Source organism: Hydra viridissima, unplaced genomic scaffold (assembly GCF_058129835.1).
Source record: "Hydra viridissima isolate aposymbiotic clone 2 unplaced genomic scaffold, HvirCarnegie_v1 scaffold_3, whole genome shotgun sequence".
Lineage (NCBI taxonomy): Eukaryota > Metazoa > Cnidaria > Hydrozoa > Anthoathecata > Hydridae > Hydra > Hydra viridissima.
In genome coordinates this window covers 6,352,474-6,364,703 of record NW_028324302.1, presented here as the reverse complement: position 1 = coordinate 6,364,703, position 12,230 = coordinate 6,352,474, and the positions used below count along the sequence as shown (strand labels likewise).

The 12,230-nt window shown below is 35.3% G+C and overlaps 1 protein-coding gene across 2 annotated transcripts; it reads left to right on the top strand.

The window, feature by feature from the left end:
- Positions 1-2,234: 2,234 nt before the first annotated feature.
- LOC145187139 (uncharacterized) lies at positions 2,235-5,025 on the top strand. 2 transcript variants are annotated; one of them, XM_090082550.1, is made up of 6 exons: positions 2,235-2,564; positions 2,673-2,956; positions 3,093-3,264; positions 3,362-3,536; positions 3,611-4,662; positions 4,805-5,025. In XM_090082550.1, exons 3-5 carry the CDS (start codon positions 3,122-3,124, stop codon positions 4,517-4,519), a joined length of 1,227 nt encoding a protein of 408 aa, XP_089938676.1. In that variant the 5' UTR covers positions 2,235-2,564; positions 2,673-2,956; positions 3,093-3,121; the 3' UTR covers positions 4,520-4,662; positions 4,805-5,025. The 2 variants fall into 2 exon arrangements, with proteins under 2 accessions (XP_089938676.1, XP_089938678.1); XM_090082552.1 differs by having other exon boundaries at positions 2,563-2,956.
- Positions 5,026-12,230: the final 7,205 nt, after the last annotated feature.

The following is a 12,230-nucleotide window of genomic DNA, read 5'->3' as shown; positions in this document are numbered from 1 at the left end:
GGGAGCTATGACATTAAAGACATTAACAATTATTTACAAAAGACCGTCTCAAACACAATAAAAAATTATGCATCTCAAAGCGCAAGCATCGTCACAACAAATAAAATCAGCTACTCTCCAGATAACATAAAAATCGGATCCAATTTAAACACTTTAAAATCAACCATCACACTTGGATTGAATTATATGATGGATTTGAATGTGGATAACAGCATCGCCTCACTTTTAGGATTCACAAAAAGACAATTGGATCCTAATTCCGAATATGAGTCTGACGATGTTGTTAGAATTTCAAGCATCAACACGATCAGAATCCTCAACAACGTCATCGGGTCGGCTTACATCAACGGCTCCCAACTCAATTGCATCTACTCTTTTTATTACATCAATATTTTTATATATTAATTTATACAAAAAAATTGAAATGTAAGATATTTTGAAAATACCCACTAAAAACCCGCTTTTTGCAGAAAAAATGAAATTCTTTGAATGTTTATTTTCGAAAAGAGCAATGATCAAAAAAATTTTTCTAAAAAATGTTAAGTACTATTTTGGGGTCAAGGCAGATCATAAGCTAGGGCTCTTTTCAAATTTTTGACATGACCTATTTTTGAACCACCCTAATATATATATATATATATATATATATATATATATATATATATATATATATATATATATATATTTATTTATACAGGGTGTGGCAGCGTCTCGCAAACTAATTTTTGGCAAGATTTTGTGATGTAAATAAAATTCTTTCGCGATTTGTTTTCGTTGGTTAAGGTTCAATGAGCGTCTTAGATTTGATTAAAAATATGAATTAAAAATATTTTAGTTAAAAGTTTTACAATGGAAACCAAAAGAACCATTGTTGAAGTGACTCGTTTATCTGGGGCGTCTAAAACTTCAATTTACAAAGTGTAAAAACGTGGCAGTGCTGAGAGAGCCCAAATGCCCTCTTCAGTGAACAAAAAAGCTGATAAAAAGTTCACAGAAAAGCTTAAAAAGCATGTTGAAAAGAATTCTATTATGTCCATCAAAAAAACAACAGTTTGTTCAATGTTGATGAGAGGACAGTCGGAAGAATTCTAAAAACACTTCGAAAAGCCAATGCGGGCCGACATACGTGCCAACTTTCGAAAGAAAGGCTAAAAACTTTGAGATTAGAGCAATCAAATAAGCATCTGTATTAACTGAAAAGCTATGCTTCGTCAACAGTTAAAGTTTTCTCAGATAAAAAACTTTTTAGCGTTGACTTCATGCTCAATAGGCGAAATGACAGATTCAGAGTACAAAAGGGTGCACCGCCTGAGGGTCACACCAAGCACCACTTGAGTGTCACACCAAGCACTCTCAGTCCATCATGATACTAGCAATCATTGGAGATGGAGATCTATATTAAAGAGAAAGAAAATGTTGCCTCTGATGTGTATATCAGCTTACTAAAACGTTATGTGATGCCATGGCTGAAGAAGACATTCCCAGAAAACAATTACATCTTACCACAGAACAATACACCTTGTCATAGGTCCAGAAAAACCCAACAATATCTTCAGAACTATATGGCTAATTTCTGGCGCAAACAATTTCGGCTACCATCCAGAGTAGTAGAGAAATGCCGATTCTGGGCCGTTTTCATTTTTAATATATTTTTGTGTGCTAACTTTTTTGCGTGCTACTTTTTTTTGCGTACTAAATTTTTTTGTGGGCATGTTACTTACCTATTTTTAAAAAATTTCCGTGTAAATTTCATGTAATTGGGATCTGTAATGTACCACAGTTGGCCTGAGCATGCTCAAAAAAAAATTTTTGTACCCAATTTTTTCACATTGTAGGTCTGAAAGGTGTTACTTTTCTCAACTCAAATCTGTTAAAATGAAAATGTTTGAACGGGGGTTTTTGAAAAAAAAAGTATTTTCCTTTTTATGAATTTTTTTATAAAAAAAACAACAACAACAAAAAAAACAAATTTATATACCTTATGTAAAAGTAAACATATATTTCAAATACAAGGAATGCTTACTTTATATACTTTATACAACATATATATAGTATTTTATTGGTACTATACATTGCAGTAAGAATATTATTATGATATCATTAAAAATAGTTAATACACTTATTACTATAACTGTTCTATACATCATACTGTCTACACCAACATTTATATAAAGTTATGTAATCTAACAAACCAAGTAAACTTTCATCTAGTCTTATGTCATTATTTTTAAATTTATTTATTATTTTTTAATAGAAAACAAACAAATTAATATTTTAAAAAATGAAACCAAAAGAACACAATGATTTCATAAAACTAGTGTGTCTTCTGTGTCTTTCTAAAGAAAAGAAAGGAAGCCCACAATTTAGGCTTATCAAACCAAGAGAGTATTGTAAAATAAGTATAGATTATGAAAGTATCATAAAAAATCATTGCTGGAAAGAATATAATTTTGGAAATAATACCCTGCCTAAAAAATTATGTCCTTCATGCAGAAGAAAACTCATCGAACTAGAGGAAAAAGATCCCAGATACAAACCATTTAGTTTTCTAACAAAATACGAAAGTAAGTAATATAAAAGTTTAAAAAATTAATGTATTTAATCTCAGATAACTTATACATTACTGTAACCTAGTAAAACACAGTATAGTTGTTATAAAGATTTATCTTTAGGCTTGAACACAAGAGTTATCAGAGGAGCCAGATACCAATGCTTTATATGTAAAAAAGGTCGCGAAGCTATTAATAGTAAAGAAAATAAGACTCACTTAGTGCCAAGTTTCATGCAAGTTAATAAAGAACTAGAAATAAATTTGGAAAGAGACCACCAGAAAGTCAGGCCGATCTGTATGTTCTGCTTTAAAGAAACAGAAAAAGGTTTGCTCATCCATGCAATAAAACACAGAGAAAGAAAAATTTGTCCAATTTATTACAGGCTGATTCACCTAAAACTAAAGGTGTAATAATTACATAATAATATTAATTATAATTTTATTATTTTTATTATATATATTAATTAAAAAGAAAAGAATTTTTAATTTATTTTAATAGAAAACTAAAATATTGTCATATATTTTGTAAAATTTTTTTTAGAAAGAGTTGTATCCTCTACTCTAAAACATATGGCTGGTAAAAGTGACAATAAAATCAAGCTAAAAACTTATGGCCGGAATAAATGTCTGGTTTATTTTACCAATACTGAAATTAAGAAGCCACACTTTGGTTTAGAAAAATTGAAAATGCTGCAAAATAAAATTCATGTTAGGCAAGAATTTAATATATAGTTTTTATTTTATGATTTATAAACCTATAAATTATATTTAAAGTTATAGCAAATCAAATAACTCAAAAATTATTTTTAGCGACAACAAAATGTTAGAGATTGCTAAGTTTCTTAGGTACGAGACCGGAGATAGAAATTCTGTTGCAAGCAACTACAGAGCTGCAAGAGTTACAGAAAACTCATTACTAGTTCCTTTATTCAGTTCTGAACTTTTAAATGTTTTCACAAAAGATAAAGTTGGAAATTCACATGAGGTAGTCTAATGTTTTATGAATGGTTATACATTGATTATTAATTTTATTGATTTAATCAAACAATAATTTTATAGTTTATTGAACAAGAGGTTCCTGGGGTAATTTGCAATGATGTAGAGAAACTGATATCTATGGTAATGAACCACAGGAAACTACTACCAAATGAGATTTATATTAAAGTGGGAATAGATGGTGGACAAGGCTTTTTAAAGTGTACTGCCTCTATAACATACAAGCCTGATGAAAAAGATCAGGAAACTCCTCAAAAGAGAATAAAATATTCAGAAGGCTATGAAAAAAAAGAATTTAAAGATTCCAGTGTTTTTAAAACCCTTATTCTAGCAATTGTACCTCACATGGATGAAAGTTATGTAAACTTAAGAATGCTTATTGAAAAGCTTAATATAGGATCTTTAGACTACTCATTGTCAAAAGATATTAAAGTTCAACTACAAATGGTTGGAAAGCAATGTGCATCTTCTAAACACCCGTGTCTATTCTGCGAAACTGAGATTCCTTTGTTGCCTAAAGCTAAGGCAAGCACAATCAGTTCTTTGCATAAATGGCACCAAAAATGGTTAGAAAATGGTTCTAAACTTAGTCAGGCCAAAAAATTTCAAAATAGCATTCATCCTCCTCTTGTTACAGGAGATCCTGAGAAAAAAATTGTTGAGATAATAAACATTCCTGGACTACATATTCTACTTGGTATTGTTGACAAAATTATTTCCGAAATTGAAAAAAATATGTTTAAGAACAAAGAAGATGGTTTTAACTTCATGTCAGTCTATCTTAAGTCCATTAATCTTGGCAGAGTATCGTATCAAGGACAACACAGACTTGAAGGAAATGCTTCGAATATATTTTTAAAAAAAGTTGATATTTTAAATAGATTTTTTTGTACACATGGTCTTGGTATTCATGGGGCCAAATGTATAAAGGCGCTAATATCTTTCAAAAAAGGTTATAGAAGGATGTTTTAGGAAAACATTGTGTAAAACTTACAAAAATGACATCAAAAAATTCTCAGATGACTACAGAAACTTAGGAGCCAGTGTAACAGTTAAAGTTCATATTGTTGAGCAACATATTGTAGAGTTCATTGACCTTAAAGGGGGCACATTTGGTAAGTGTTTTTTTGCAGGAAATATCTATTAGATAATATTGAATATTTAGTTAAATATGGACTATATTTTTGCGAAAACTTTATTTTATATTTAAACAAATTTAAAAAATCTTTAAATTATATTATATAAAAAAATATTTAGGCTTTGGTTATTGGACGGAGGAGGCGTTGGAAGCAGTACACCAGGATTTCAAGCAATTTTGGAACAAAAGAAAATTCGGGCACTATCATCCAAATTATTCTAAAACATTAAAGAATGCTGTTGCAGCATACAATATTACGCACTTTTAAAGTATGTATTAGAGTTATTTATGTAAATTATTTTTGATAAGTACTCAATAAGTCTATTTTGTGTTGTGGATATCGAAGCTTTTTAAATGAATAAACTTAAAAAAAACATAAATAAGATGTATAGTTTTTTTTAATAGTCGATAGCTCTGCAGACTTGATATAATGTACAAAACATTGTTATATATCTGTAATATTATGCACAAATATTCACTAATGACATTTCATATTTTGAGATTTTTCATTTATTATCAATATATGAACAATACTGTTATAGAATTACTAGCTTTAATTATAAATTAATGTTTTTTATTATTGATATTTAAATTCTTCTATTATATCTAAACATTTATGAAATATTAAAGACAGCATAGATAGCAATTCATGTTATTTTTTGTGCTTTTTACTGAGAAATTCTTAAAAAAGGAAAATACTTTTTTTTTCAAAAACCCCTTGTTAATTTTAACAGATTTGAGTTGAGAAAAGTAACACCTTTCAGACCTACTATGTGAGAAAATTGGGTACAAAAATTTTTTTTTGAGCATGCTCAGGCCCACTGTTTCGAATTTGCTTTCAACGCCATCAGCAATGTCTTTGTAAAAATCGTCCGTTTTGATTTCTTGAATGAGGGAGTCCGTGTCCTTCATGAGCAGCTTTGCTTTATCGGAGTTTTTGTTCCTGATGTAATCGTAACGGAATTCAAACATTAACGTTTTGTTCAAATCCAAGATGCACATTCCCAAATAAATGGGTTTGTTGTAAACCAGTTTTGTTTTTTTCATGTGCGCGGCGATTAATTTTTCATCGAAAATAGTGCGACTTTCGAAATTGGGCTTTTTAGACAATTTTTCAGCTTCTTCCTCTTTTGTCACCAGTCTGACGTCCACATGATTTTCAATGCTTTCCATGGTTTTTCCAAAGACTGAATTGTTCATTAGTTTGAAAAAGTCCTTTTCAAAGTCGTTGGTGGCAAGAGTTCTTAAATGGGTGTTGAGATCGATGTATTTTTTCAGCCAATCTCTTTTCTCAAATTTGATGCCTCTGTGCACGTTTGAAATTTTTAGTCATAATCGTTCATACAGTTTCAGGTTCTTATAATGGATGACATAATTCTTTTTGTCGTTCAAGTTTGGTACAAGCTTGTCCACTTTGTTTATGGTCATTCTTTCAGGAGCTAGAGGGTAATCGTTGTGCTCGTCATGAAGACTTTCAGAGTAGTCCAAATCTACCTCCAAAATGCACGGCAAAGATTTCCAATGGGAGAGCTCGTCTTCGCTCATCCATTCAAACCCGTGAGTGAGAAGAGGTTTGCACATGGCCCATCCGTACAAGTTGTTGGCGTCCAAGTACTGGATGAATGACGACTCTTTATCTGGGTCAAACGAATCCCCCATTTATTTGTTATTTGAAGTTCCTAACCGATTTGAAATTATGCTAATTCCACCGCGTCATTTCACATCAAACCATTTATGGCAATGCTCACACGCGTCATCTCACACGTCAAAACAATATTCACTTTTTATTTTTTTTCGCTCATGACTTTCATCGCTCCGTCTCTCGCCAAGTCTAAGAAGGCAGAGGCGTCTTGATAACTTACTTCAACGTTGTGAGAAAATTGCTTGGTGACCCAACTCGGTTGTTGCTTAGATCTAGAAAGTGCGACACCATTGCCGTTCCAGACACTGGAACGGCAATGGTGTCGCACTTTCTAGATCTAAGCATAAATGGAGCTTCCACTTTTGACTCGATAAGCTTGTAAAGGTTGTTGCTTCCCATAACAGAGGGACTGACATGAGGCATGAACAATGATACTTTGCTCAAGATTACTTTTCCTGCAGCTACTTCAGCGTTCTTTAAAATCGCATCAACGTCGCTCTTTCTCACAAGGGTCACGGTGTGCTTGAATCCGTAAAGAACTTTTCCGTAATCATCGCAAAAGCCAAAAATGTGATTCAAAGGAATGCAAAATGAAAATGTACCTTTATCAGCAGGCTTCTTAAAGATGTAATCTTGTCTTTGATTAAACCCGCTGTTATCTACAAGATCGGCAAGGGCAGTGGTGTCTTTTTGCCACAGCTGATTCATTCCTTCCGACACTTGGAACTCCACCGGATATTTCATGAAACCCAGCATGGTGGTGGCTTGACCCGGGCTGTATACGGTTTCCATCTCTTGATTCGACTACTGATATGAAATCTGACTGATCAGGTGGATGATGCCGTTGTATGCAAGAGAAACCGCATCCGCATCCGCATAGGAGGTCCCGTCTGCTTTTGTCAACCTTCCTTCGATCAAAAGGTACGCCTCAAAGGGATGCGTGAACAAATCTTGCTGCTCAATGTTGATTCTTATCTCCCCGGCTGTGTTTAAATTGGTGCTGACCGGTTCATATTCGTGAAATTCGTTTCTCTCAATTTCTTCATCAACGATGATTTCTTCTGTAATGTTTAAAATATCGGAATTTGCCATTTTTCTATACCAAAGAAAAAAAAAATTTTCAGGTTCTTATGCGATTTTTATCCCGCTTCCCATTTTCACCAGGTCTTGGATTCGGATGGCGTTTTTCCTGGACAGAGACCCTCCAAGAGAAGAATAATCGCTACTAATCTTTGGAGCTGCAACCATTCCTGAAATAATGTCTTTGCTTTTTTGAGTGAGCGGAGTCTTTTTAGGATTCGGAGTTCCAGTCTTGGCATACACTTTTTCTATCGCTTTTTTACCTTGATCAATAGCTACGTCTCTAGCAGTCGCAATCGCTGAAGAAGTCAACTCTTTACCAGCAGATTTTGCAGCTGTAATCGCTTCTCTTCCCAACTCGCTTTTTGCAATCTTACCAGCCAAAGTAGACGCTGCTCTCGACGCGCTCGATGCTGCTGCTCTTTTTAAAAAATGTCGCAACGTGTCCATGATTCCACTTCCTCCAACAACGTATTTCTTAACATATCTGTTTCTGTAAATGATCATTTTTTAAATACGCGAAAAAATTTTTTTTGACAGAACATTTCACCTCGATGACCTTCATCATTGATTTGTACTGTTTTTTGCTAATCACTTTTTATCTCAACAACTCATCGCAAATGCTCACAGCTTCATTTCTCGATCCCGTATTCCCAGCACGACAAGCAGCCACGCTCAATTCAAGCTTTTCCACCAACGCATTCGGATTCCTCGGAAGAATGATCACTCCTAAACCTTTCTTTCTCCTATCATAAGCTTTTTTCATGCGATCCTTATACTCATTATATTTTTCAATTCCCATCTTATCTTTCTCTTCTTCAATACGTGCCTTGCCTTCACGGTAATCCTTTTTTAACTGTTCCTTTCTTCTCCTCTTTTCATCTTCAGCACGCATTTGATCAAGCATTTGAAGATTGTAACTAGTAGGAGCTGAAATAGGATCTTCTTTCTCACCCTTTTGAGTTTTAAGCTCTTTTTCAATAGGGATGATGAATTGATTGTATTTTTCAATCTCTGCAGCTCTGGGTTTGTTATACCTCGCATCCGACTTTACGGCTTCACCTCTACTAAAATTTGCAAGTAATTAGCCACATCTTCTGCTGTCACGTCCTTTGAAATGTTCGAATTGGTCATGAGCTCCCAAAGACCTTTTGTTCCTTCATACTTTTCACCCCCAACAATCATATCGTTGCCTTCAAACATCACTCCCATTTTTCCAATCGTATATTGACCATCGTTTTTGCTCAATTCAAACTTGTTCTTAAAGCTTCTTTTAAATTTTGCTCTTGTGTCCAAATCAAACAAATGCTTCAAAGGATCATCGCCTTTAGGAAGAATAGACGACTCTTCTATTCCTGTTGATTCTAAAGGTGACTTGAAGCTATCTTGCTCAGCCTTGATGCTATTTTGCTCAGATTTAACTTCGTTTTTAACCTCGGATTTTATCTTATTGAGCATCTTTTCGTTGCTTTGGATGATCGGCTTAAACAGCTTTTCCACATCCGTCTGAAAATCCGCATCTAAAATGTTGTCGTTGATGCTGTTCTGATAAATCCTCTTTCTTCTGTCATTAATTTCTCTCACATTTTCATCCCTTTTGTTCGGGTCTTGTATTTTAAAAAAAGACATGGTTTTTAAAATACGATAGAAATTATTTTTCAGATCCCGACTACATCGCCGTTGGAAATCTACGATTTCTTAAACAAATTGTTGAACGCTTGAATGGCACCTTCTCGACCTTTTTGGATCAGTGTCTCTTTAGCCAATTCATCCATTCCGTTTTTGGTTTTGGATCGTATTTCCTCCGTCAACGCTTTATATTTTTGAAGCTCGCCAAGAATCAATTGAAACTCTGAATTGCTTATTTTTCCGTCCATCAACGCTTTTGAAATGTGCACGCTGATCGTGTTCAATTTTGATTCGGCCAACACTTTTATCTTTTCGTGCTTTTCCACTTTCAACGCCATCTTTTTGTTCACTTGACCTCCGACAATCGATAAAAAACTCATTCCAATAGCCACACCTTCACACGCAATCGCTGCTGGACTGGCAATAATGGTTGACAAAAGTCCAATTCCAGTCGCACCCAAAGCTATGCATAAGCCTTGCATCGTATTGTCCACATTTGAAATGATCCTGAAAACGCGATGGTACTTTTTGCTGAGATGAACTCTCTTTTTCCTCTTGTTGTCCATCTCTTTTTGGATTTCGCTTATTTTTTTAAGACGGTAAACGTGTCCTCCTTCATCTGCAGGAGCCGTTGGAAGAGTTGGGTATATTTCTTTGTAATTGTTATAATCCATTTTTTTATTAAGGAAAAATAAAAAAATTTCTTTTCCGTGGTCCCCGGAAAAATTAAAAGAAATTCACGAGGCAAAAATTTTCTTTCTTTTTAATCACGACGTCCTTGTCGCTTCTGTTATAAATTTCCATGACGACGTTATCTACCAATTCTGAAAAAAGCAAAAAGTGACTGAAATAATTCAACTTTAAATTTAAATCATGTCTCAAATTCACCAAAGCCATCCCGCTGTCCACTTTGATTACAAACATAAAAATAATCGTTTGCTTTGAAGAACGAATCAGCTTAATGTCTCTTTGAGCAAATATTTCGCATTTGGAACGCACCTTTCTAGGAGGATGAGCCAAATTTTCGTTAAAATAAACTGTGCCTTTCAACTTCTTCCCGTCATAATAAACGATTCTTCTCATCTTTTTAACAGTGAAGGAAACTTTTTTTGAGTGTGACGACGAGTCTTCTGTCGGCTGCGACGCTGGGCATGGAGTCAGACTCTGCAAAATTTCTGTAAAAGGAAATGGTGGTGGTGGATCCGATGGAGGATGTGGATTGGTACCACAGCTCTGACGATTTGTTGTTAAACGAGGTTGCGTTTATATCATTCCACGAAGACAAGTAAAAATCTTCCAATCCAGACGAGGAAAAGATACATTTGTTGTCGGCGTCGTAACCAGGAAAAGTGTTGTAGTTGTTTGCATTGTAAGGCGTCCATGGGCTGAGGACAGTGCCGTTGCCTGGAGGTAAATTTTTATCATACATTCGGACTCTAGATTCCCACCAGTTTCCAGAAGAGCCAATGATGTGCATCTGGATGTATTTTAGAAAAACTCCATTTCCATTTCCATGGGTGTTCAGCAAAACATATTCGTTTCCGTAAGTCTTTTGAAAATATCTGAACATCCTGCAGTACAATTTAACGGAAGAAAGGAGAGGAGGGATAGAGGTGAATGTGGAAATGAACGGTTGAATCCAGTAAGTGATGGCTGCAGCATTATTATTAACCAATTGGATGGTCAAGTTTGTTGTAAACGGCAAGTCGACGGTAAAATATCCTCCCAAGGAAGTGGTGCTTAAAACGTTGCATCCTTGCAAAGAGTTGAAGTAAGCTGGTCCACCGAGAGGGAAAAAGAGCAAGTCGCAAGCAAGAGCAGTGACGTCAACACCAACAGCGTCGGTGACCATTGAATAATTCCCCACTCTAGTTTCTCCGTCGGCCAATATTCGAATAAAGACTTGTCCAGGTACGTTTATTGTGGTTCCACTCAAAGCCAGCCATAATCTTCTCAGAATTCCAGGAGCGTCTACGTAGCTAAAGACTGGTGCGGTGGTCGATTCTGCTACAGTTTGCGATTTTAATCCCAAGGACGAAAAGCTTGAATTGGGAACAAATCCTAAAAAGTTGGATTTTTGTGACAAAGCGTCTATGTAACTTTTCGTCGCAGCGTCTTGCGCGTTTGAAAGATCAGAGACGTTAATCAAGTTATGCGAATTTAAATCCAAGTCCGCGGTGCCCACAGTAGTACCTCCAGACGCATGCGTGTCCGCGTAATTTTTCGAGGCTGAATCTGAGGATGAAGTAGGTTCTGCTAAATTGGTCAACTTGTGTGACGTCATGTTAAAGCCCGTGTAAAAGATATTGTTGTAAGCTACTTTTGTGACCACATACCGCTGCGTCTTTTAAAGCCGTTGGATCAGAGACGTTGATCAACTTGTGGGAATTTAAATCCAAGCTTCCAGTGATCGTGCTCGATCCGTCCACTTTAACATTCATGCTCAAACTGACGTCCACGTAATTTTTAGTGGCGGCGTCGTGAAGATTGGTCGGCTGCTTCAAATTGATCGCTTTGTGAAAATTTAAATCCAAGTCCGCTGTGCCAATCACCGTTCCTCCTCCTCCTGTCGAATGCGTGTCCACGTAATTTTTGGTGGCAGCATCGTGCGAAGTGGTCGGTTCTGCCAGGTTAATGATTTTGTGAGAGTTGAAATCCAAATCTGCAATGATGGTGCTGTTTCCATCTGTCCTGACATACAGATCGCTTGAAAGAGAGGTTGAATAAGGGTTGTATAAATAACGACCCAATTCTGATCTACCAAATTTGTCAATCATTTTTTATATGCCTCAGATTTAATTTTTTTTTACCACAAGGTATTAATGACGTCCTGAAAATTGTTTCCTTCATCCAATTTTTTCAAGACGTAAAGACACAAGTGACCGCAGTAAGAGGTATCACCAAACTGAACCCTGTCGCTGTTATAATAAACGGGACTCTTCAAATAGTCAACCAGTTCGACAAGAGGAGGTTAACCATAAGAATCAAAACTGCATTTCTTATCACCCTCTTTGTACCAACACACCCAATGAAATCCTCCCGTGCCTGATTCTCCCGTATTCACAATACCACATTCTTTTCTTCTCGGTTTTTTCGGCAATGTGTCTCTTTCAAAAACACCTCGAAAGTTTCTTTTTTCCAGCTTTTTAACATCCTCTATCAATTGAAAGTTGGTCAAAGCCTCATTTGGCAAT

What these genes read in the sequence shown, in the direction of transcription:
- LOC145187139 (XM_090082550.1), top strand. Translation starts at nt 3,122, where the DNA reads ATGGCTGGTAAAAGTGACAATAAAATCAAGCTAAAAACTTATGGCCGG. An exon ending in CAAAATAAAATTCATGTTAG is followed by an intron (nt 3,265 to 3,361) that starts GCAAGAATTTAA and finishes AATTATTTTTAG; the next exon opens with CGACAACAAAATGTTAGAGA. An exon ending in AAGTTGGAAATTCACATGAG is followed by an intron (nt 3,537 to 3,610) that starts GTAGTCTAATGT and finishes ATAATTTTATAG; the next exon opens with TTTATTGAACAAGAGGTTCC.